Source organism: Larimichthys crocea, chromosome XV, assembly GCF_000972845.2.
Source record: "Larimichthys crocea isolate SSNF chromosome XV, L_crocea_2.0, whole genome shotgun sequence".
In the NCBI taxonomy this organism is placed as follows: Eukaryota; Metazoa; Chordata; class Actinopteri; family Sciaenidae; genus Larimichthys; species Larimichthys crocea.
In genome coordinates this window covers 14,571,724-14,598,272 of record NC_040025.1, presented here as the reverse complement: position 1 = coordinate 14,598,272, position 26,549 = coordinate 14,571,724, and the positions used below count along the sequence as shown (strand labels likewise).

Below are 26,549 nucleotides of genomic sequence, written 5' to 3'. Positions count from 1 at the left end.
TTCAGATTTTGTTTGCTCTGCATGCATGGGTGTGTGTCTGTCTGTGTGTGTGAGCCTCTTATCTCCACCGAGCACATGTTGCTGAATACAGGAGAGACGGCAGCCCAGTGATTCTCTCTTAATACTTGCCTATTTGAGAGAGAGAGAGAGAGAGAGAGAGAGAGAGAGAGGCATTCAGGTGTCTGTGTGAGCGTGTGTGCACTTGGCATTTTCAAAGCTTAGTAAAGAGCATTATACATTAGCCTGATTATTAAGCATCCAGTATGTAAATACATATCTGCAAACTCACATACACACACACACACACACACACATACACACACACACACACACAAATGCGCACACACATGCATATCCACAATCCTTATCAGAATACTGCAAAAGTCACACTAATCTGCAGAGTAACAGACTGCCAAACACAGTATGTACTCTCTGCACCACTAGATGGAGCCAGACTGCAGGGAATCACATAAAATAACTGCCATTGCACTGCCTACTTTACTGTTTACTGTAGCGTATAATGTAATGTATTCATCTCTTTTGTTTCAGAAGCGTGTACTGGTGTTGCATAATGATTACTATTACACAGACATCAAGGGGACTCCTTTCAGGTAAGGAAACTGGACACGCTTCTGTGAAGAGCGAACAAAGTCTTAGACTGATTTCCTCAGTTGTCACAGTTATTTATTTATTTTTTGCACAACTGGTGAGTTGTCATTTTAGAAAACATTTTCTTCTTGTTTTTAGCCTAGGGGTAGCTCTTTCCAGAGGCCATGGGAAGTTTTTCTTCAGGGGAAATGTCACAGTGGAGGAAGGTAGGAAGGCCTCCATTTTCCTTCTCTGCTTTACTCACTTTTACTTTTTCATTGTCTTTGTGTCTCACTTTGTCACTCAGCTGACACGTCTTTACTCAGCTGCAATGGTGAAAGTTTTTTACTGAAGAAAAATGCTGCAATACCACATCCACATATAATACCATATGATATACATATTATAATAATCCATTGCAAGTAACACTAACTGCTGTCAGAATTTTACTGAGGTAAAAAATGCGTCATAGAAAAGAGAAATATTTGTTTTATATTACATATTTTGCAGTATTTTTTTTCCAAGGATACGATAACCTTAATAGTTTAATTGCAGATTCATTAATGACTGCAGTTATTAATTAATACTACTTAAATTAATCAAATATTAATTCATTAAGACTAAGACGCTCCTGGCGAACATATTAGTCTCTGACATGCTTATACTGCTAAACTTGTGTATTGTGTTACCATGTCTATGTTTTGTATTTTTTTGGTGACGAAAGTTTTTTCAGAGATGTTTAAAACCTGAACCAGTGCACTTTAGAGTATAGATGTAGAGTAGAGTAGAGTAGAGTAGAGTAGAGTAATAGATGAGGCCATGCAAATAAAAAGTACTATTACTGTAGACACATAGACACAGAATGGCCAGTTTCTTATTTTTAAATTATAACTTTATAGCATTGTTATTACTGGTGGATGACATTATCAGCTGGTTGAGGTGGAGTTAACTTGAACTACTTGTTGAAATACTGTAATACAGAAAAATAAAAAGTACAGTACAAAGTATAGGTATAAATATAAAGTAGCATCAAATGGAAATACACAAACACTTTTTTTAGTACTCTCTCTCTTCTCTGTCACATACACATGCACACACACATTCAGTAGTAATATAGTGATAATATACTTAATAGCCACAATTGGACAGGAAGTTAAATGTTTCTTTAGTAGCTCCTTAGGTGTGTTGTGCTTGTCTGTGTCTTGACAGTACTGATCTTACACTGCCTCTGTGTGTCCCTGTGTGTATGTGTGTCTTATTTTCATGTCCAGCCTCATGCATGTTAATATTCACGTGGCGGCGGTGTGTGCTTGTGTGTCTGTGTCTGTGTGTTTCTCTAAACATGTCCATCATGCGGAGCCCTCTGAGCATGACTTGGCTCTTCCTGATCTAATCAGGCCTGTCACATTCATTCAAAAAACACATTTTTCAACCCTGGTCTGTGTGTTTAAGAGTGTGTGCATTTGAGGTGTAGATGCCTACCCCTATTATTATGAGTTCATATTGAGTGCTTTTGCTTATTTAGTTTGAGCTATATAGTTCTTATTTTGTTACAGGACTTCATGACTTGGAGCATCCTGATGTAGCACTGGCAGATGAATGGTAGGAGAATATCAACATCATCCTCATCCCTTGTTCAAATGACATTGTGATTGGACTACATCCAGAATAACTCCCTAATTTCAAAGAAATATATGATCTTACTACAATATAGCAGTCCCAGCTCTGGGATCTGCAGGACTTTGATTTGATGGTTTGTGTCACTTGATGACTTGTGGTCACCAGGACTGGGAAGCAACATCTAAACAAATTACAGTAAACGGTTTTCAAACTATGGCTCGTGAATGAGAAAACCTTCTTTGTTTAACTTCATATTTTATTCATTGTAGATGCTGCATAATGCAAAAGTAACTCAAAGCAACTGTATTGAGCTTGAATTGCAATTTCAGATAATCATCTAAAGACCGAGTTTTCAAATAGCTGGAACCAATAATGACTGTGTTATATGTTAATTAAACCAATGTCTTCACTGTCCATTCTTATATTATGTTATTATATATTTCAGGACATACTGCAACACCGACGAGCACCCAGAGCACCGCTACCTGTCCCAGATAGAAGCAATTAAACTCTACCTCAGTGGACACGAACCCCACCTACAATGTTAGTTCACAAACCCATGTACAAAGTGGCTAGTTCATGTATTGTGTCTGTGTAAAATATGTGTGTACTTGCCTTGTTAGGTGACAAGGAGCTGATTCAGGAGGTCCTCTTTGACGCTGTGGTGACTGCACCTTTGGAAGCTTACTGGACAAGTCTTGTGCTCAATAAGTCTGAGTGTGTCACTTACTCTACTCTTTTTTTGAAAATGTTTCTTTATAGACTCAGCACAAACTTTATACTGTAGTCAAAGGCCAGTTTCTGAAATGGTAATATTATGATAATTGGGATAATGTTACAGACAAAATTACTTTTACAGAACACCAAAACCTAGGACTCTTGCAAAAGCTTTTGTTCTGTTTTAATGATGTTGATAAAAACTCACAGTTGTGCACAAATGCCGGTTACTGTTTCATACTACACAGGAACTCGGATAAAGGAGTGGAGATAGCCTACCTGGGCACAAGAACGGGCCTGTCCAGAATTAACCTGTTTGTGGTGCCTGACGAGCTTACAAACCAGTAAGTATGCTGAGTGTTTGTATGTATGTATACACAGTTATAAGAGTGCATGCATTTCTATGTTTCCAATGAGTATATATTATATTTTATGTGTGCATCTTTTGTATCATCATCACCTTTGTTTCCTGTCTGCTTCAAGAGACTTCCTGACAGCTGAAGACAAAGAGGGGGTGTTCAATGCCGATCACTTTCCCCTGTGGTACAAGAGAGCAGCAGAACAAGTTCCTGGTACCTTTGTCTACTCGTTACCTTTCAACACAGGTTAGTTGTAAATCCATAGTTTTTAAAAGATAATGAAAGAATGAATGATAAGGGTATTACTTTGAACACGGTACACAGTAGCCATTACTAGTACGATCTAATGAAACAAACCACCACCACTGTCTGGCAGTTTACTGAAAATGAAGTGAAAAATAAAACAGTGTACTCACATTTTTTAGAAAGACTTTTTTTTTCAGATTTCCTCCATCCCCTTCTTTTCCTCTTTCACCCATAGTTGATCGTTTTCTCTCGCCGTGCATCTCTACCTCCCCTTCCTCCCTTATTAATTCTGGGCTGTGTTCTTGTGGACAGGACTGATTGCTGTGGGTTGAAATAAGATATGTTAGGAAGAGGTTCAACCCTTTCCATACTGACTTGGCCAGAACACACAAACACACACACACACACACACACACACATACATACATACATAAACACACACTTACAAAAAAGACACACACGCACAGACAGGCAGCTCACGCAGATTCGGTTCAGCTATGTCTCTAAGAAATGATTTCTCCTCCAAAGGGCAAATGTGTTCTCATCTGTCCTCAGCCTCTGGCTTTCCATTAGTGCCAGCTAATACAAGTGATCTGAAAGCCTCTTATTTACTCTCCGGACTTGCCTTGGATGCACTCTTCCTCACAGTACTGTGGCAGTCAGCTGTAGCCATAAAATAGTACTCTGTGGTATTTATGTTTGCTGTTCTCTCTCCAATCACCCTGTGGTCAGTACAGAACTAATATGAGGATTTATGATATTGACTTTAATGTGAACTCTTTGTGTATGCCTGTGTGTGTTGTGTCTCTGTGTGCGATACAGGATCAGAAAACAAGAGTGTTGTATTGGCCAGCACTGCCATTCAGCTTCTGGATGAGAGGAAATCACCCATAGCTGCGGGTAAGTGGGAACTCAAGTGGCTCTTTCTTTCTCACACACTTCGACACTGACACGGGCTGCAGTATTCTCTTCTTTACACTGCTATGTAGACTTTGTTTTCCTACAGTTGTCTAGCCCTACTTGTTTTTCTCTACTGTGCTGCTTTTTTTTTTGTCCGTGCGCTTGCTTGAAGAAGGCAAGAGCACAACATAGGGTACAGAGTATTTATGCTTGAATATATTAATAGACGCCGGGTTTCATAAATGCCTTTTGTGCATTTGTTCATTTGCCTCTGTGCTTATTTAAGGCGTATTGTGGCCTAGAGGATTTCATTGTGGCCGGCCTCATCTCATGTCCTGGTGACTCAGAAGCCCCACAATGTCACGCCCATGTAATGCAACTTGGTGCAATCAGCAAGTTGATGGTATGAAGTGCTGCCCTTGTTCTGTTTGCCATCAACGCGGTTATGGAGCAAAAATAACGACAGATTAAATGGAAGAAATGGGTAAAAAGGATAGAGATGTAGACATATGGTTTCACAGTACTTAGGGTTCTAATCATTATGAAAATTGTGATATTCATTACCCACCTCTCTTCAAAGGCACAAGATGACTTCTGAGTCGACATTTTGTGTATCATGTAACTCATTCAGCACAGTACAGATGAGGATGGTAAGTTAGAAAACAGGCTTATATTTTTGTTTGCAAGTAATTAACGTCAAGACATTTGGAAGCACCTTGTTTGCAAAAAATGAGAATCTTTATTTCAGCTTCAGACACATTGAGCAAAATACAAACGTACGAAGTTCTTAAAATACACAGATAGGTAGACAGTGCGTTTCTGGCTCAGTGCTATTCCTTGGGCAGCTATGCTTGCAGTAAGAAGCCTCCAACTTTCTTTATCTTTATCCTCTGCAGGCCTTTTGGAAGTCCTGTTTTACATGGATAGCTTTAGTAATCACACAGTACAAATGTCTTGAATGAAAAAGTTATTCTGTTCCAGTACAGTGTACAGTGTGGACTATTGTAATCCTTCCCGCTGTCCAACATATGTGCCAAAGACCAATGTGGAACACAGCTTTTACCTCATATTAAAAACTTCTTCTGATGATAATCTTTGTAAATTCTCCTGTCAACAGATGAGGGCCATTAATGCCAGCAGAGGAATCACAGAAAAAGATCTGGACAGAGGAAAGGGGGGGAGGGGAAACTGAGAGAAGAAAAAGGAAAGTCTGTTGGAAATGCAGTGATAAAATAAGAGAAGAAATAAAAGGGCAGAGAAAGAGAAAATTATTTCACGGTGCTTGAATGCGTTGACATGAATGCAGTGCATTGTGGGTACTCTTGGCCTGGGGGAAACCACTGGAGCAGAAGGACAGAGATGGGAGAGTATGTGTGATGCCACAGCACACATGCACACAGACTATGCATCAGATTTCTAGCAGAGCGGTACACAAGCAGCCCACAGTTTACACCAGCCCACAGTATTATTTGACCCTGTGGACTTAATCACTATTGTTTTAAGATGGTATCATTCTTTCAAATTCAGTTAAGCAGCAATCCAAATGACTCACTAATAAGGTTTCATGAATACCCTATTCGATGTTGATATGCAGTGATGACGATCAATGCTTGTTAGATCGGGGGATGTCTGTAAGGATGGTTTTATATAAGAGAGTCAGATGGGAGGAGAGATGTAGGCTAGAATGCAAATTTAGCATGGGTTAGGCCGGTTAGGGCCAGTTTTCGCTGCCCTGCGCTCCACTGAGCTGTAGACTTGTGAATACGCTAAAACACTAACTTAACAGGACAGGCTGATGACATCACACACCACGGGCCCTGCAGACATCATTTGAATCACAATGTTAACGTGTGCATACATACACGCGCGTGTATGCCAGCGTGTCTATACACGGCGTGCCAGTTTGTGTGTATGTCAGTGTTTGTGGTCACATCCTGAGCCACGTGCAGTGAGTCTGCAGCCGTAATATACAGAGTGCCATAAAACTCAGGTCAGGCGTTAAGACCAAAGGCATCTGTGTACATTCATGTACCAACACACCGCACTAAGTGATAAATCACTGCTAATGATAATAATGGATGCTTGTAATGTACACAGAAGGCTACAGTTTTTAATGTAATCTAAAAACATTGCCTGAATATCTGTGACATTTCATATATGTTAAAATGATAAGAGACATAAATCAGATGTACCAATGATCTGCTATTGCATTACATAATATTTTAGAAATCCCTTGTGATTGTACCAGTGAAGTCCGTCAGACAAAAAAGATAAAGGTTAGCCAATATCCATAAGGGAAATATAATAATGCCATAGATACAAACATATATTCAAATGTATCTCTCGGAAGCAGCAACAAACGATTAAAATAATATCAAGTATAATCCACAGTATTCTCATAGAAATATGTGTGTGTGTTTCACCATTTTCTCTTGTCAGCTTATTTGACTTAACTAAAATACCCCTCATTTAGAGATACTTTCTGCATTTAGGGATGCATGCCTTCTCAAATGACTTATCAGTATACATACAGTAATCAGGTAAAGTGTTTCCCTTTATTTTATATAACACATACTGACAGACATGACTACCATTATGTAATCAGCATTAACTTGCAAACAAGACTCCACTGATCTCAAAAACTGTAGGTCTAAAACGTTTTCTGTGTGGGTGTGACTGTGTGCAGCAGGTTGATAATACAGACTTATGAAAGTCGTAGAAAAACAACAAGGCTGAGTCCAAGTTTTGTTGTTGTTTTCTTTTGAGTTTGTTTCATTATTGCTTCATCGAATTTCCCATCCTCACTTTAGTCGTCAGAAAAATATCCTTTAAGAAAACATATTTCTTCCTCAAAACTATTAGGCACAAACTCTTAAATTCTTTATAAATATGTGCATACAATATACATCTCCACACACATAAACACAAATAAGACACAGACACAAACACTCATTCTTGTTCTCATACTCGCACATTAATGATACAAACAATAGAATTTAAATGACAGCAGCTGCCTACTATGAATTTTGAAAATGACCTCAGAATCGGACACAAAATGATGAACAACTAAAGGACATCCAGACTCTGAAATCCATTTTTTTTAAATACTTTACTATTATACCTACAAATACACAATTAGAAATATATAGCAATTTGTTCATATCTGTGATATGCATTTCTCAGACAAAATGGAATTGATTCCTTGTGGATTCTTTGGCCTTCCCCTCGAACCCGCATACAGTAGAAGATATTGTCCTCATCAGTGCATAGTCAAATACCTGTGGAATTTAGCTACCCAAGTCTCAGAAAGAAGGTGAGCACACACATATGCTCACACATAAAGAATCTCTTCTTTTTTTTTTTTCATCACATTTTTTTCAACACACATGCACCAACACGCACATGGCATCCAGAGAGGATTAGGTTAAAGGGTTGAGGCCCAGGTTTAAAGTCCAGGGTTCATATCATATCATCTCCTAGGCGATAGCATTCTCCAGTGGTTCCTTCTCATCTGCTGTGGCATGATCTGCCCCCTGCGCTGCTGCCAACTCCTCGTTCTTCTTTAGCTCACGCTGGTATTTGGCCATGATAGCAGCGTAGGCGCAGCCATACACTGCTGCGGCCAGCATCATCAGACACACGATCCCACACACTACTCCGGTGATGATCACTGTGGCGATTGCGTGGCGCAAGTTGACAGGCCGCTGCCTCTGCTTAGGTTCACACTCTGGTATACTCCCTCCCCCTCCTCCTCCAGCTGCTCCTCCTCCTCCCCCACCACCAAAACCTTCTCCCATTGCCATGGGGACATGGAGAGCGTGGCTAGAGGGATGAGCATGGTTGCCATGGGTGTGGCCTCGCAGTAACCTCTCAGACTCCAGGTGGTGTATGTTAGCAAACAGGTAATGGTAACTTGTGGTCATGCAGGCATGGAAGAGCTGGTAGGGGACTTTCTGCAGGTCTCTGTCCCTCATTTCGTCTGGTTGAGAACAAATCACCTCATCCACCGCTCCACCTTAGGATCAGAGTTAAATAGTTAGATCAGAGAATAATGGTAAAAAAAAGAAAGAAAACAGGGGCAGGAAGGAATAAGGAGGCATGCATCAGTTAGTTGTGTATTACAAGCACATTATCTGCTGTTAATTACACATTTCCTTTTTGGCAGTTTATTACAGAGGAGGACACAATCATAATCATCATAGCTGAGTCTGAACCAGACCATTACATGAGCTATTTATTAATCTAGGGTGTAATGGCTTACTTTAATGGGCCATATTACGAGGTGTGATATGATAAACAGCTCAACCACGAGCCAAATTAATCGAGTGTGTTTGAGAAAGCGTTGATTTAGGACTTCATTGGCTCCCCTCTGTTTGTCCTGTAAATCTCTTTATTATTCATCTCTCTTTGTTTTCATGTTAAGCGTGCTCTGTCACACACTTCTTCTCTGCTTGCCTGATTAACCACTGGCTTTCTATTAAACACACATCCCTGTATCTGGGTCCATTGTTCGGTTTTGCAGTAATTAGAATTTTCAGCCTTTAAGACGAAAGCTGTGTCAGGGTAACATAGGCATGTAGGCGGACCAGCCAACTCAAAGCGTGCCTAGCTTTCACTGTACAGTGGTTATTTTGTTATCTAATGCATGCTGGGGTTGGTCTAGCATGGAAAATAATGTAGTCCACAATTTAACTCTTAACCATCCATATAGACTCTGGCTAAAGAGATAACCACCATAGTTAAAGGTGTTGCTCCATAGTGTGCCTGACATCATGACATTATTCAGGAGATTCCTATTGCTGCTATTTAGTCAGGCAATGAACCAACAATCACAATAAAAACTCTACAGTAAATTTTGTAAATCATCACCATAACAGTATCTAATATAGGTAAAGTACACAGAACTAATTAAATGTGTATAATATAAATAAAAGCCAAAATAACCTAAATTCCTTCCACACACATTTCACACCAAACAACATGAGACACACATGCACACACTCATTCCACCATCTTTAATAACTGGACAGAGCTTTTAGCCGGGTCTTACCACCACTGTATCAATCTCTCCAATCAATTCAATGTATAAACACTTCCATTTCCACTTTCCATTTGGGGTCTGTCTGTAATTCTGTTAAAGGTTAGTATTACCATGATGTAACATTGCCATAATTGTATTGCATGCCCAGCAGGAAAATCATTGAGATGGGTGAATGTTGGAAACAGCCTAGAGCTACTACTGGTCTAACCTTTAAAGAGGTAGGTCTCCAGCCAGAGTTTAAGGCCTATGAGCTGGCAGTCACACCTCCAGGGGTTGCCTCGTAGTGTGAGGCTGTCCAGGCGTGTCAGGGCCTCCAATAGGGAGCGGTCCAATCGTGTTAGCCTGTTGTGTGCTAGCCCCAGGTGGCTAAGGTTCCTCAAACTGTCCCCCATGGCTCCAGGAAAACCCCACAGGCTGGAGGAATGGGCATGGCAAAGAAACAATATAAGATACAATGAGTTATGTGTGATCAAGTTTACATCGCGTATTGTTTCGAGAAAGGACACATAACACATTAGATTTGCTCCAATTATGATGCTTAACCTGTTGTGTGAAAGGTCAAGGTGTGAAAGCGAGCGGATAGGTCCAAGCAACCGCTTGTCAAGCTCTCTCAGGCTGTTGTAGGCCAGGCTGAGGCGCTGCAGAGTTCTGAGACCCAGCAGAGCAGTTGGTGAAACAGATGTTATAGAGTTATTAGATAGATCAAGAATGCGGACAAGGGGTATTTCTCGGAAAGCCATCGTTCCCAGCCCCCTGATACGGTTATCTTGAAGATATAGTTCTTGGGTGTCTGGATGCAGTCGTCGAGGGATGTCATATAGACCTCGACCCCGGCAGTCTACTACTTTGGTGTTGCTGTTGCAGCTACACTCCTTTGGACAGGCATGTGACAAAGACAGGAGGGAGAGGAGGGCACACACCAGTACCACTGTGGAGACAGGGGAGCACAATATTGAAATATCATCATCTTCAGCAGTACTACTACTATTACAGTAATGCATATACGTATTCGTGCCACAATCTTGACCAGCTTCACTGAAGTAAATAAAGACAAAAAAGACATTTAAGTAGTCAAATACATTTCAAGATTAATACTTTTCGTTTGTTGAAAATGAATTCTTCAGAAAAGAATGCAGTTAACTTTGTTCTTTGTCAAAAAAGAAAGTAAACTTATTACTAATAACTCCCACCTCCCACCCTGCCTTAGACAGTGGCCTTTGGTGACTTCACCAAAGCTTCATAACCCTTCACCCACACTCCACCCACACACAAATCCATACACAGCAGATATGGGGTGTCTGATTCCCTTTGAGATGACTTCACATGTCCATTTCTCGTGGTACATTACAACAGTATTTATAGCACTGGCTGGACTAGCTCGAGGCTTGATGAAATGAATCTGAGACCCAAGCCTAGGCATGTAACAAGCTCACAAGTTACACTCATAGATCCTGAACAAATAGATTAGCTGCACCATGTTCATCTCCATAAACACAACAGCTAAAATCTGCTCCTAATTTTGAATGTTTAATGTTTTCTCAAATGGGAATTATCTAATTTTCTCCTGTACTAGGCAGCATCTCCCACAAGAAATTATGCATTTGTGATGAGGCAGTTGTGAGTCTCATATCACTGAAACTTATTTCCACAATCACATGAGGAAACTCTGTGCAGCTGTAATAATCAAACAGCCATTCAGGAATGTTTGGGCAGCACAGTATAATTGTTTAAATTCTGTGGTCGCAGAACACTCAACTCACACAACTGCTATTTAGCATTTAGCTGTTAACCAGCAGTATCACTTGGAAAATACTAATGCCATTGCTTCCCTATTCTTTGTATAAACACTATTGTAACATAGTCTACTAATTAGACTGAGAGTGTCCCATTTACAAGTATGTAATCATCATTTTGTCGTTGCCTGGCTTGTTGTGATTGAGAGGTTTAGAAATATCCAGGAGCAGGTGTTGCCAGGTCTAATCTCAGATCTCAGGTGTTAGTTACAGTGGCAGTGTTGTTGTTATGATATTATGTTGCTTGCTTGAGCAAAACCCATCAGAACGTGGCTGGGCTGAGATTTAGTGTACAAAGCTGTGTGTTAATTGCATCTTTGGTAGTGAGAGTGAGAGTGTACGTGCAGGAATGCATTCGATCACACGTGCTTACACGTGTGCAATTACTCATAAACAAACTCATATACATACAGTGCATACATGGACACACATAAACAGCTTTAGCTCAGTGGAGCGTTGTAACAGCAGCTCTGGAATGAGGTCAACATAGGAGAATGGCTCTTGGCTCTGTTGTGTCCCTTGAGCTCGAGGTACACGTAGAGAAGCTTGCAATGATATGTACACACAACCTATAACAAGTACCACTTTAAATCAACTCACTACCAATGCCCGTACCTATTTTCACCAGGAAACACTCAGATGAAATGCTAATGTACATATGCATTAGAGTGTGAGTGCAATACTGCCATGTGTGATGCATTCACTCAGTTATACAACAGTTTACACAACATACTAGTAGCAGCTGATAGCAGCCCACCTTTTCATGCACATACACAAATGCATGTATACACACATGCACAAATGCATTTATGTTGATATTCCACCCAGTGATGAGCTCCTACCTCTCATATCTGCCAGATGTCCTTGGGCCACTTGCATTCAATCTTCTTTTAGCTCCCTTTTTGGATTCTATTGACCGTCATTGGTTGATGATCCATTAGCCATCAGTAAGGTTCAGATTACCTGTCCTGACTCTCATCTGTGTAGACTGATATGGTCAATAGGTAGAAATTGGAGAGGCCAAGATCAGCAGCAGAAACCTGTGTTGCCTTCAGGATCCCCAACACTGCCTGCACGGGCATAAATCCCCATCAGAGCAGGCAGATCAGAGCACAGAGCTTACTGCCAGCCAGTCAGGGAATCACTGGAGTTAGGGAGCTCTGCTTCTATCTCTCTCTCTCTTTCTCTCTCTCACTCTCTCTCTCTCTCTCTGGAGCTCTCTCACCATCTCTCAGCGTCTGCGTCTTGTATTTTTCTTCATACTGATGCTTTTGTTTCTATTTTTCCCATTTCTCTTGCTTGGTTTTGAATTCAAATCAACACTCTGACCCCTGGGTGTATCTCTCTCTCTCTTTTCCTGTTTTGCTCGCTCGCTCTCCCTGTCCCTAGTTGTATTGGTGAGTGTGACGGTGTGTCATCTCCCAGTGGACAGCTGTGCCTCTTAAATCACAGCGCTCACACGTATGCTGACATTCACATTACCTCCTATCGCCCTGGCGAGAGTTGAGCGAGACAAAATTAGATCTGCATTGCGTTGTGTTTGCACAAATACTCGAAACACTTCAGCACACAGTTGAACACAGTCAGAGGATGCCCATTGCTGTGGCACGCTCTGATGATATTATGCATGAGCCGTGGGCAGAAGGGTTGGCAGAACACGCCCCCAGCACAGCAACACAAAACGCACGAATGCACACATACACATGCACACACACACACAGCAGGATATTAAGCTGTTGCAGCAAATTTACATGGATATCTTTTTCTTTTTTTCTTTTTTTTTTTGCATGTAAATGTGATGGCTGTTAAGCTTATGGGTCACTTGAAGGAGAAGCAAAAAAATGAACAAAGGAGGAAACAGGAAGAGATTAATGTTCAAATCATTTTTAAAGATGAATATGAATAAGCTTACAAGCTGACCTTGGTTTGTATTACCCTCCCCTGTATTTGCCCTCCTGTCCATTCATATTTATATCCTTTCTTCTGCTGAAGGGCATGACAATTATTTCCATCCTGTCATATACAGTAGAAACTGAAGTCAATATCTGCAGCTTATTTAATTTATTGTGGTAAATGTGTGAAGACATCAGCCTTGCATCAGAGACACTGTGTGTGTGTGTGTGTGTGTGTGTGTGTGCGCGCGCACTTGAATAGTTATGTACACCTAAATAAACAAATACATCCAGAAATGTGTGATGTCACCTTTGCATTTGCTAAAAACCCATATGGTTGATGTGTACAGACAGTCTACTGTGTTTGTGATGCAACATCTGAAAGTGTCAGGTTACAAAAAAGAGAAAAAAAAAACATGACATTATCATCCTGTATATCTTCTGTGACACATTTAATGTAGTGGCATTAATGCCTTAAGGGCAAACTACAAAGATAGTTTGCATGGTTTGCATACGATGGTTTATTTTAAATCTGATCATTCAAAGAGCTATTTACGATTTGGGCAACACGGCTAGATGTTTTACAAATGTTTTCCATCATTTGTGCTATCATTCCCTGCATCCAAGAGAGGCCAGTGGAGCCTGAGTCATGTAGACTGCCAGCATCCTTAATAACAGCCCCCTGTTCTGCTTATCCCCTGAATGTTGCTCAGCATCTTGACATGATCCTCCCCTGTGCTGGGTAGCAGCAGGGGAATGCACCACCAAATTTGCTGTGTGTGTATTGTGATGCTTGTATGTGAGTTTATGCTTGTCCTAGAGATGTTTTTGCTCGTGGAGTTATGAATTCATGCACACTCAAAGAGAAACACACCTACACACTGCTCACTTAAGAATGTCCTTGCTACAGTACATACTGTGCATGAGCGCATATCTACACACACTCAGATGCACCCTTGTGCTGATGGATGTATACGTTCATACAATCCTCATTAGAATCCCAAATACCTGTAGGATTTAAACCGGTTGTCATCTTTCCCTGCCTGGGATTTTACTTATAGGAGATTGGCAATGGGTTGGATTTGGAGAGGATTTTATGTCTCTTCATCTTTGGTCTTATAAACCCAGCTCAGGGCATAAATACCCCCCAAGTTCTTAAATCACACCGAGGGAAATTAAACGTTCCCCCATAGTACAGAAAATTCCTGAGCATTAGTGAGACAGATTTGGGCTTTTGTCTTTTGTCTTTGAGCTGACTTGCAGGTAGCAGCCAACATCAGTGCACTTTTAACCTCTAATATAGTTTTACAGAGCAAACCAGTTATGCCATCCTATGTATTTAACTATATTTAAATTATTGCTTTATTCACTTTACAGTTTCCACAGAAATGGATGTGGTGGTGTTTTCACATCTTCATGTTTCAGAATTCACATTTTTTTCTGACAACTTAATTATAACTTCTTATCTTTTTTTCCTTCTCAGTCGCTATTTCTTTTGTTTTTACAGCTTTTATAGAATAGATGATCCAGTATCTTTTATTGGCTTAATGATCTAGGTTCTCCCTGGTTTTATACCATGTGTGTTTCCATTGCTGTTGCCCAGCATCCTAAATTAGCCTCTCCTCCTGGGTTTTCCATGTGGGTGTAGAAATGGTGGGCTGCTGAAAGGATCTGGCAAAGCTTATGATGGGATAATCTGCACCTGTTCCTCTGGGCAAGGACTAAAACAGGCCACAGCAGCACCCCACTGCACTTAAACAATCACACAAACATGCAATATCACTTAAAGAAGTGCAAACCGATGGAATATTTGTCACTCATACTGTTCACATGTTGACATCCAGTGAAGCTTTCAGTATTTTATTTCTATTACCTTAAGCTTCAAGTGAGGATTTATATTTTAATATGGATCTCATCTACATACACACTTTCTTTGTTGTATTTCACACAGTAACCCATGACTGTGTTTCTCTATGTGCAATACAAACAACACAGTCACACAAATGTGCTTTGACTAAAACACTGTATTAGTTTCTGTATTATTGTATTGTATGTACTACTGCTAATGGTATGGTATAATACTATACTATACTACTGTATACTATACTATACTATACTACTGTATACTATACTATACTATACTATACTATACTATACTATACAGTTGTCCCTCACTATAACGCGGTTCACCTTTCGCGGACTCACTGTTTTGCAGATTTTTTTAGTGTAATTTTGCATGCTTTTTTTACAGCGTACTATACAGTATGAACACACATTGTGTTCGGCGTCCTGATTGGCTAAGGGAGTACTGTACAAAATGCATGTAAAAAAGTGTATAAAAGTGTGTGGTTAGGGGTTTTGCTGCCTTAAAACATGTATAAAAATTATACAAAAATAAAGCTGATTACTTCGCGGATTTCGTTTATTGCGGGTTATTTTTAGAATGTATCCCCCGCAATAAACGAGGGACCACTGTACTATACTATACTATACTATAATACTAATACTTATTCTAAAATGCAGGACGTTATAATTCCCTTAGCTCTTTGAGTACATGTCAGCATGAATCAACATCAGCTATATTAAATTAATTATTGTTTGATTATCTCATGTGTTTGTCTGTTTGACACACTGTATTATTTTAATCACATGCACAAGTAATTGTTAATTGTAAAGAGTTAACCTGTACAGACAGGGGACATCCAGTTATGAAATAAAACCTGTGTTTGGTTAGTTATTGTAATATACTATTTTTTTGCATTTGTTTTTGGAGCTTGTACTACACACCTTGCATTCAGCTTTTCACCATTCAAAACCTTTCAAATGCCACTTTCCATTTAAGTTACGACCTGCGGCTTGTCTGCATTTGGATGAAACTCTTGCCCCTGGAAAGATTAACAAACCCTAAAAGCATGGCAAACCCCCACTGAGTGAAAGCTAGGGTCTTCTGAGTCTTACTATAGTTGCAGGGGGTGGAGGGAGAGGAGGGAAGTTAAAGCCTGTGGTGAATGTGTCAAATCTTTCCTCAGCAAACTCTGGGGGGAAAAAATGACAAATTTAATGTCCGTGACTGTTTTTTGTTGTTGTTGTTTTTTCCAGCCAGGAATTTTGGTCAGATCTGTGCATTTAGGGACCTGCTGTGATGAGCTCTGGAAATGCCTGTCGGGATAACAACAGGGAGGCAGACTGAGGAATGGGAAGGATTTCATGTGGGCACAGGGAGTGGTCTGGTTTAGAATTGTGTGAAACTGCATTTTGAGTGTGGTTAGTGGCATCTGTGAACATGTGTGCAGAGAATACAATATTACATACACACACATATACACTTAGCCTTCTAGGAAAATAAGCTGACACGTGTATGATGCAGGCTATAATGCATTTTGTCTAGCAGGGACAAACGTTTGCTGCAATGAAAACTCGATGTTTGGGGTTAATGAAAGACGCACTTTGACTCTGCGTGTATGTTTATAAATCTCTCTTGCATGTAGGATGACTTTGGTTCACAGAGGACTTGTTCTTCATCACACACATGTCCTGTCGCTACGTCTCAGTGACTGTGTTGTTCCTCTTTCAGCTGTGGGCATCCAGATGAAACTGGACTTCTTTCAGAAGAAATTTTGGACAGCCAGCAGACAGGTACACATGCATAAACACAGATCCTGTATATTTGCACATTCATGTGTATAATACATACAGTACACTTGTAAGCCTAGAATTACTTAAAGTAACTCCACCAACTGCATTGCCTTTTAAAAGTACAACACAATAAATACAAAGGGCAAAGGGAAGTACAGTAAAAAAGAAAGAAGGAAAGCACCTTTTGATATCCATATTTGCTGTAACTGCCTTTTCACAAAGAATTGGTTTTTACTACGCATGCCCCTCTGTGTTATAAATATGACTCGAGGACCTATGAGAGCTGTTTGAATTTTTGGTAGAATTTATAAGACATGAAGTTCATCATTCTGTTTTTATTCTATTCATTTATTTGATGTTGATTTCTGGAGACAGTAAAGGTTTTCAGCTGACAAACAAATCTATGATCTCGACAAAACTGCCTTTGGTTTGACTCCCCAATACAGTATGCAGATATCTTTTTTTGTTGTTGTTGTATATTATAGTGTGCAGCATTAGATGGAAAATGCTCCATAAGCTGTGATGATGAGGTCGGTCAGCCTTTCTTTTATCAATCAAACATCCGTGATTCTGTCACGTTTACTTCTCACAGCTGCTTAAAAAAACATTTCTATTTAACAGAATATTAACTGCTACCTCATCGACAACAACGGCTTCGTCCTGGTAGCAGAGGACTACACTCTGGTAAGGCATCATGACACACACAGACGCACACAAACGCACAGCCAGATGAGGCGTTGAAAAGATTGCATAAGAAGTCATAGTAAATTAAACACATTATTTTTTGTTATTCAGGCCAGCAGAAAACAAGGGGAAATTCAGATGCTATTATCAAGCTAGTTCTGATAATAGCAACATGAGGCAATATGTATATGCACACAATTGTTGTTCTTTTTGAGTATACAATTTAGGTTTAAGAAAATATCAGCGTGAAACATGTATAAGTCCAACAATGAGATAAATATCCTTTTTATGCTTATTGTTGTTTAGACCGCTTTCAAGGAGACATGGTGCTGCCTTAGAATTGACCCTCTGCTTAGCTGTCATCAGACATGCTGTCACTCTGGCTTTGCCTCATTTCAAGCCAGTCCGCTGGCTGTCACCGCCCTTCCTTTACTCTGCATGTTCTTTTCACGTGTCTCTCACTTGCTGTCTCCTCAATCTTAATTTAGAGGTGTTGGAGCATTTCGGGTTTCACTTGTCAAGTTATTTAATCTCATTTTTGTTACGTAGTAAAAGTGTCATCGACTTAATGAGGAAACTTAATTTTTTGGGGCGAAATGTTGTATTAAATGTGTGAGGGGTCTTGAGTGGGTCTTTTTGGGTGAGCTAGAGGATCTTCCGGGCTGTGTTATATCAGGCAATGTCATGCTATTTTTAGGAGGAGGTTTCAGGGGCGAGATGCAGCTGAGGTGGAAATTTTTACTGCCTCCCAGGTGTCGAGAAAATTAGGATGTGGAGGGTGCAGTTCACCCTCCGAGCCCTGTGTCTGATATGGCTAATGGGTGCTAATCATTTGGTAGCTTTGTCCCTGTCCCCTGGCTTGGAGCAGTTTGGATGGACAGAAAGTAAAGTCTGTATAACGTGTATCGTGAATCTTAGAGGTCTTGAATTACAGTATTCGGTATGCTGTAATTATTGCCTGATAACAGAAAAGTAATGACAGTTCAGTTTAATTAATCATTTAAGTCTTTTCTCAAGCTTCTCAAATGTTGTCTCGAATGACTGATGGTCAGGTTGAAGATTCAGAAAAATGTAACAACCTCACCTACTTCCAATGCTTGCACAGTAGCATGTTTCAGCTTTTGACCTTCACTGGGGTCCTTTTTTAGATATGGACTGGGGCTTGATCTATTAAATCTGTCAAAAGATGAGATGGTTGTTCTTTTTGCAAACAATCATAAATAGCTTCCTGTCTGTACCATGTCACCAGTTCATATTTAAAAAAGGCAGTACTGTTTACTTGAAGTACCTCATAAAGCTGGACATAAAGTGCAACTTCACATTTCTATTGACACAACAGAGAAGTTGGTGTAACAATATCGTTGTATACACAGGTAAATCACGAATAAATATGACAATGTCCATTTATTTCACAGATTTATTTACCAACCTATTTGAAACTCAGGCACTCCACTTCATCTACCCACTATCTAATGTGTGAACAGCTGAAGTAAAAAAAATAAATTCTGAAAATAAATTATGGTCCCTAGCTTCTCCTGGGTTGCCAATGGAAAATGTAACAACTAACAGGCATGTGTTAAGCAACACAGCTGTCACTGTTTTGAAGAAGGAAGTAAAAAAAAAAAAAAAAAACATGTTGCTGGACTCAGTCGTGACAAACTAGAATATTTGGTTAGACCAATGGCCAAGTCCAAGACAGGTCCAAGTACAGATACCAATGAGTTCAGGACAAGTCTTACAGTATAAGTCACAGAAAAAGCATCTAGAGACTCAAGTAGTACAGCCTGTACCTGTAAGAGCTTCTAGTATTATAAACAGATAACTTTAATGGGGATCTTAGTTTTTTTTGTTATGATCTTATTTTTTTTTTGTTTGTCAAAATCTCTTCCCCATCTTTCTCAGACAGGGAAGTTTTTTGGAGAAGCAGAGGGAGCTGTAATGAGTAAGCTTCTACAGATGGGCTCTTTCAAGAGGTAAGTATTTCAAACTGCACGTGAATGTGTGGGTGTAAGAGTGTGTACTTATACATGCCAGCACAAGTGCATGTGTGTGTATGTGTGTGTATGTGTGTGTGTGTGTGTGTGTGTGTGTGTGTATGGATGTGCGTAAATGTATGTGCATAATATCAGGCAGGCCACAGAATGAGAGCATGTCTCCCCTTGCGCTGACAGCTCTTAACTTGGCCAATCGTGTTGAGCTATTCAGTGCTGAACTCCGACCCCTCACTCAGCAGAGTTCTCCGTTAGGGGATTACAGCAAATCTTTTCCTGAAACGAAGGAATTAGGAGAAACTTCACAGTCACACACACACACACAGACACACACAGACACATTCACGCATATACTGCTTGTTGTAGAGCTGTGTCTCCTGGAAAACGCCAGGAGCAGTGGGTGGTGACTTTCTGCAATTAATTTGGAAATTTAACCCAGGAGGATAACTTTCCCAGTATTAGAGAACAGAAATGCAGAGAAGCAGACACAGACACATATTGTAGTTTGACTGTTGAGTCAAACTGGTACAGGCTAACATCTGTGGAATCTGTAGAGAACTTAGTTGCACGTTTAAATTTACGTGTGGACAGACGCTTACAACCACATTTCCAACATTGCATCAGGACTGTACCCAGCATTCAATTCTTCCTTCAGGATGTGAGTGAGGAGTTTTTAGCCATACTGTCTCAGTGTATAAAAATCACGGATGAAAAATCATCGCACAAGTAGACAACCACGCCTGTTTATCATGTGAATGGACCTCAAAATCTGACAGAAAATGATTTACAGTCCCACTCATGAAAACAATAAGGCCTACAAGTGCTTTCACTGAATCTTTAATGTTGGATGATGAGGGATTGTTTAAAATTAAGGACGACATATGATGAATGAATAATTTGACTTGTGTCAGTGAAGTATTAGTATGATAAGTATTAGAGCTTATAGATCTTAACACTAATGAATCCAGTATGATCTGTCTTAAACCAGTGCCATCTGCAGAGAATTAGTTGCAGCAAAGTTTTTGCCTTGATTAAAAAACATTAAAGGCGTTTTAAAGTGCAGCACTTAAAAGTTGACGCAAGCTGCCAGCCTGGGTTTAACTGTCAGCATCAAGGTTTTGCAGATGAAGACAGATTTGTTTTTTTTTTGCGTTTCATCCGGTTTGCCTATTTTTTATTTTTATTTTTTCAGAAACAAGCAGCAGAAAGTGAAGGTTGAAAGTGATGCTGTGCTCTCATCCAAAGCAAATGAAGGCCGCGCTCACGCACCCACATGCATAATACAGTAATCACAGACCCATGCAAACACACATACACAGATATTACATTGGTCTAAGTTTGCTGCTAACACCATTATGTGGCCTGGCTTAGTGCTAATTGGTTCCTGGCTGTGCGTTGGTGCTGTGTGTCACCAGCACTGCGACTGAGGTTTGAACATCGCCCAGGGCTGCGGATAGACCGGGCCCACTCAGACATCACACACATGCTTGCACACACGTTCACACACAAAGTATTGTCAAGTATAAAGGGACTTATCCACAGGCTATGAGAAAGAATGACCAGTGTGTATGTATGTGTGTATGTGTGTGTTAGGAACCCCTTCAATAACCTCTCACAGACAGACCCAGACCTCACACCCTCAGGGTCTACTAAGCCCTTAAATCCTCTGATATCCACCCAATATCCCCAAATCATCTACACACACACACACACACCCACCTTCCTACATCACTTTGAGGGACCTCTCGGGAAGCTCTCAGCTTTCAGTTGCTTTCCTTTTCCCATTCTTGCCACATCCATCCAATATATTGCTCCTAGGTAATGCGGCAGTTATAGCAGAGGTGGGATCTTTCCTTCCTGCTCCCACACAGCAGTCCAAAAGGCCCTTCAGGCTTGTAATAGTAGAGATAATGTGTGAATCAAGTCTTACATCACCTTATCCGGGCTATATCTACCTGACAAATGCATCACTTATTGAAGTCAAATCTGTAAAAACATTCTGTCTATCTTTACCTTAGTTTATCTATATTTTTTTTAATGTCTATCTCACTCTCGTGTGCTCTCCTTTATCTTCTCAGGGTCACTCTGTATGACTACCAGGCTCTATGTTGGGTTTATTCAGAGAGCAGTGACAGTGGACACACACTGTTGGATGTGAGTACTGGATTTTATCACACAGACTTTGTTTTGCAAAGTGTTTTCAGTGTCATTGATCATTATTTCGCTTCTCTTTTCTCCTTTTTTCTTTAGCCTTACTTTGCTTTCTTCTCAGCCCTGAAGTGGATCCTGACTGAGCTTGTCATGTAAGACTTCCTGCGTATGTGAGAGTGTTTTGACTGTCTGTAATGCCACACTCTTGCTGCATGCATGTGCTTTTGAGGACTCGTACGGTGGCCTCTCCTGTCAGATGAGGTTAGCCGTGTGTTTGTGACTGTCCATCAACTGTGTGTTTATTTACAAGCGTCTCCACATGTACACCGTCGCGACCATCAGCGATCATGAGCGGTAATGGCTGCCTGATGGTTCCCTTTTGCGCGGGTACTCCTGTGATGCCATGTTGTGGTTGTGGAGTCTTCCTGGGTGGTCTGTTGTCGCCATGGTGCATCATGGGAGGGAATGAGTTGTCAGTGTTAATTTTACAGGCTGTCACATTGCAGACATTTTTTTCCTCTGAAATCTTTTGATTTATGTGTTTATGTGTTGCATTATTGCACATTATCACGTTAAGATATAAATTAGCACATACAGTATGAGTGATTGGACCTATTTAATGTATGTAAATGTTATAAAGGTTGAAAACATTCTAAACAATCATATTATATACTAAACACATGTTTTACAAAAGAGATGCACATATTGCACCATAAGTGACTTCCTTAAGGTGGCAAGCATGTTATAAAATCATGTATTAAGTTTAGGAAATGTACTATGCTCTTTACAATAATTTTTAATGACATTTTTTTTTTGTCACATTACTTCTCTACTTACATTTTTCTAGTTCAGCTTCATAATGACCATTTATTTAATAGCGTGTGTAAGGTCAGGAAATGTAACCCAATAATCTGTACAGTGATTAATTATTATTAAAGTTAAAAAAAAAAAGATTTAGGATAATTATGATATAAAATTGTCAGCACAGATCTGCATGGTCTGGAAGGCACATCCATAATTTAGATTTTTCTGTAGATATATAACACACTTTTTTTTTTAAAGAAAGTAAGTTTTATAATTATGATCAGATTGTATAGTAATGAACAAAGATCATTGCTGTCCTAGTTACAAGATCATATGTGTGCTGTGGTTGCTTTTAAACAAACAAATTTCCCGACTGTAATTGTTAAGAAAATGTTGTCATGTAAGTTAAAAAATGGTTGGAAAGAGTGTTAATGTATTATATAAGCATGTGTTGGACTGTACTGTTATTGTCGTTGTCTCCTCTATATTTAGATTCCTGGTCGAGTTTAATTTGTACAGCTGGTGGCACTCTGACCTCACAGCTAAAGGTAAGAACCCATTCTTTGGTGATCTGCTTGTTCTCTCTATCTAAAGAAAATGAATGCATGCACACACTCAACAACTATATAGCTTATCCTATAATTGTGATGATAGATTATATACAAACAACATGATTTACTTCCTACTTTCCTGATAAATTTCTTGTTTGCACACAGCTTTGTATAATATGTAATTCAAGAGCTGCTCTAAGGGCTCATCATGTTTTATTTTGAATGTCTACTGTGATTGAAAATAGCAACATATTAGATGCATAAAGTGTTAAATAATACTGATCTTCAAATCAAAATCTGCAGTCAGTATTTATCAAAACAAAAACAAAAAAATCCAAATTTTAATTTTTATTTGTGTAATTTGTACAATTCCTTGGTATCATTCACTTGTATGCTTTTTTAAAGTAATGTTTTTACAGATTTTCACAACAATAAAAATATTTGCTTCAACAGTTTCTCAACAGCATGCAATACAGGCTTTAATTACCTGTCAAGTGGATCAGTATATTTTCAGTTATTTCTTTATTTATGGTCTTTACTTTTACTTTAGTTATTTATTTATTTTTAAATGACATTATTTTATAAAAAAAAACAATAAAAGTAAGTAAAAACAAATGAAAACAAAGAAAGCAAAGAACCAACAAAGAAAGAAAACAAAATGAAAAAGAAAAAAAATGTTCTAAAGTTACATATCCATGTGCAGTAATAAAACGAATAAGTCCTAACTTTCCAATTTTTAGAATGATAATAATAATAAAATAAACTTTCGTTAAGAAAGATGGAAATAGTCTTTTTTTTATTCTACATGTCCATGAAAAACATTACACATCTGTTAAAATATCGATGGAAATGCCATTTCTTTTTTCTACTTTTATTTTGAAAAGAATAATGCTGTCCGTTATTTGTACTGAAGCTCAAGTTCACATGGAACAAGGTTCATTGCACAACCACCAATGTCCTCAGCATTGACCTTTCTGTCTTCATCTTCACCATCTCCCCTCCATTTCCTCTTGGTCTGAGTCAGTGTGACCACTGGAAAAACAGAATAAAGAGGCACAATCCAAACCCTAAATGTAAAAATGGCAGAACACAACACAAGATTACCTCGGGTGACCTCAGTGTGAGAGAGGGTGTGTGTATCTGTCTGCACATTCGCATTTGTTTGTGTGTCCAGAGGGGGTTATACTTGATGGTTTTATGATCTGCAAGGATGTGTGTCATATTGGTAGTGGTGGGAAGCAATATCCGCTTTGTAACAGGAGAAAAAAGGCTTCTCTCTCTCTCTCTTTCTTTTCTCACTCTCGTTTTCTCTCCCTCTCTGGTTTTTATGTCTTTCCTTTCTTTTTCTCTCACTTTCTTCCACAAACACATGCACATTCTCATATGATTACCGCCAAACTATGAATGCTGTGATGCTTTATGGACTGTTGAATACTGTTTGCCTGTCTGAAATTAAAGTCTCACCAAGCAGCATCATATTGTAGTATTAATTCTCGCCAAAACTAATATGAAAATATTTCATATGTGAACACGAGAGAGGGCAGAGAGAAAGAACCACAAAATGAAAGTCTATAAAATGCTTTCCTTGCACACTCTTATCCCGAATGAAGTGAAGCTGGGCATCGCTGCTTGCCAAGCAGTCGAGACAATTTCACAGCTGGCTAGCCTCAGGTCTTAGCAGCACTTTCTATATCTTTTTACAATAGAGACACAGGCCTGTGACACACAGCTGAAACACCCCAATTTAGCAGCCTGTAACCCAATCTACACAGCCTCTCAAGCTGAACTAATCCCAGACGTTTATACATGTAGGCTGCGTTTCTCAAATGCATATAGTTTATATACAACCACAGACATTTTTTTTTTCACACAATAATGTTGCGCTGCTGACACCTGGTAATTAACCCGCTCCATTCAGAGCACACACGTAATCCACCATCTTTAGAAATCTGTCTAAAAAATACACACCGCCCATATAAAACTAAACTTGCAAACTAAAACATGTCTTTAAATGTTAATATTTAACATTCAAATTGGGATTATATTAGTCCCTGCTTTAATAAACTTGCTTTAGCCAAGTAGAAGATTTTGCGTCCCCTCTTCCTCTCCATCCTGTAGAGTTGTTTCAATCCTCTGGGTGGCAGGAGAGTTCAAGCAATGTTACATAAATGGCTGGCCTAGATTTCCTCTGGAAATATCTCAGGACAAGAGGCAGCTCTGGATCAGAAATGCTGCTTTCTTTCAAACTTGTATATTTGCAAGGATGTGGTGTGTTTGCTTACAATCTATTTGCATAAGTATTTTAAATATATATTTGACTTTGAAATAGATGTTCCTTGACTTTCTCACTCAATGTATTTCTTTCCATGCCTCTTTCTTTCTTTCTTTCTTTCTTTCTTTCTTTCTTTCTTTCTTTCAGCTCAGAGAATGGGTCGGACCATGCAGGTACCATGTGACACGGAGTATCCGGCCTTCATCTCAGAGAGAACCATCAAAGAGAACACCGGCAACGTTGACTGTGACGGCTGTATCAAGTATGAGACCCACACTTACAGACACGTGTGAACACACATTAACAACAACAGTTTTCTAAATATCTGTCTACTGTTCAATAAAACACCTTTTTATATCAGCTGGCGTCTACGCTCCATAAAACAAGCTAACAATGAAAAATGGATTATCCTCTTGGTGAAATATTTTTATCTCTATAATCCCTGATAATGAGAAACACATTTAAATCATTTGTTGTCTGCTGAAAACACTTTTATCCAGGCAATCCATCAGAGACACACACACACACAGTCACTCACTCTCTTCTCCGGCAGTTTGAAATACGAGGCATTTAGAGATGAGGGAGAGAGGTGGAAAAAAGGCTTCCTTTAAAAATGGGAAAATGAGTGTGGTCCCCATTAACAATTTGGGCTTTTCTGTCAGGCAATTGTGGGGTGTTCTCTGGATCCCTCCAATGGGCCCTTCATTGCTCCCAGCTGTGGAACTGCCAGGGAAGCTCAGAACCCTGTGTTTGTGTGTGTCTGTGTGTCTGTGTGTGTCTGTGTGTGTGTTTTCCTTGTGTGTCTGCAGCCGGTACAGCCCCACAAGGTCAGCAGGGTAACCACTGCCCTGGGTGCTAGGAGTAAAATGCGGTTGGCAATGCAGTCAGTCTCCAAACACATATACTCTATACACACACACACACACACACACACACACACACACACACACAGCACCTTCTCATGTACTCACACCCACGCATACATTCATGACAGAAGCGTGTGTCAGAGAAGAATGGCCTCATCTCCAATGATGACACAAGAACCAGGATTAGCGGGCAGGCCTGTGTGCTCTGAGCAACATGTCGCCTTCAAATAAATCTTTTTTTTAAAGCACAATGAATTTGACAAAGTAAAATGGAGTTTTTATTTTGGTGATGTGGAATTTTATAGCTCATATTAGTAATAGAGGATATTGGTGATAAACATCTGTTTCACGTTACAGCCTGACTGAGGCCTTTCTCTCATATTTTCATCGGGACACGTGTGTGTGCTTTATGCTCTAGGAAATATACCCTAAGCTCTT

General features: G+C 39.6%; 2 protein-coding genes across 3 annotated transcripts in view; one reads left to right on the top strand and one right to left on the bottom strand.

The window, feature by feature from the left end:
- The window catches only part of cacna2d3a (calcium channel, voltage-dependent, alpha 2/delta subunit 3a), a 108,168-nt gene that overhangs the window by 76,217 nt on the left and 5,402 nt on the right, over positions 1–26,549 (top strand). For both annotated transcript variants that reach the window (XM_027288836.1, XM_027288835.1), the window contains 16 exons: positions 550–611; positions 748–815; positions 2,145–2,190; positions 2,654–2,751; positions 2,832–2,925; positions 3,174–3,269; positions 3,409–3,530; positions 4,353–4,430; positions 16,731–16,792; positions 17,278–17,322; positions 17,414–17,476; positions 19,379–19,449; positions 21,546–21,621; positions 21,718–21,770; positions 22,915–22,970; positions 25,393–25,507. In XM_027288836.1, the coding sequence (XP_027144637.1) occupies positions 550–611; positions 748–815; positions 2,145–2,190; positions 2,654–2,751; positions 2,832–2,925; positions 3,174–3,269; positions 3,409–3,530; positions 4,353–4,430; positions 16,731–16,792; positions 17,278–17,322; positions 17,414–17,476; positions 19,379–19,449; positions 21,546–21,621; positions 21,718–21,770; positions 22,915–22,970; positions 25,393–25,507 (1,205 nt within the window). The remainder of the gene's footprint in view (positions 1–549; positions 612–747; positions 816–2,144; positions 2,191–2,653; positions 2,752–2,831; positions 2,926–3,173; positions 3,270–3,408; positions 3,531–4,352; positions 4,431–16,730; positions 16,793–17,277; positions 17,323–17,413; positions 17,477–19,378; positions 19,450–21,545; positions 21,622–21,717; positions 21,771–22,914; positions 22,971–25,392; positions 25,508–26,549) is intronic.
- On the bottom strand, positions 5,147–12,982 carry lrtm1 (leucine rich repeats and transmembrane domains 1). Its single transcript, XM_019267537.2, has 4 exons — positions 12,107–12,982; positions 10,015–10,399; positions 9,680–9,885; positions 5,147–8,445 (listed from the first exon to the last, which is right to left on the bottom strand). Exons 1-4 carry the CDS (start codon positions 12,141–12,143, stop codon positions 7,907–7,909), a joined length of 1,167 nt encoding a protein of 388 aa, XP_019123082.1. The 5' UTR covers positions 12,144–12,982; the 3' UTR covers positions 5,147–7,906.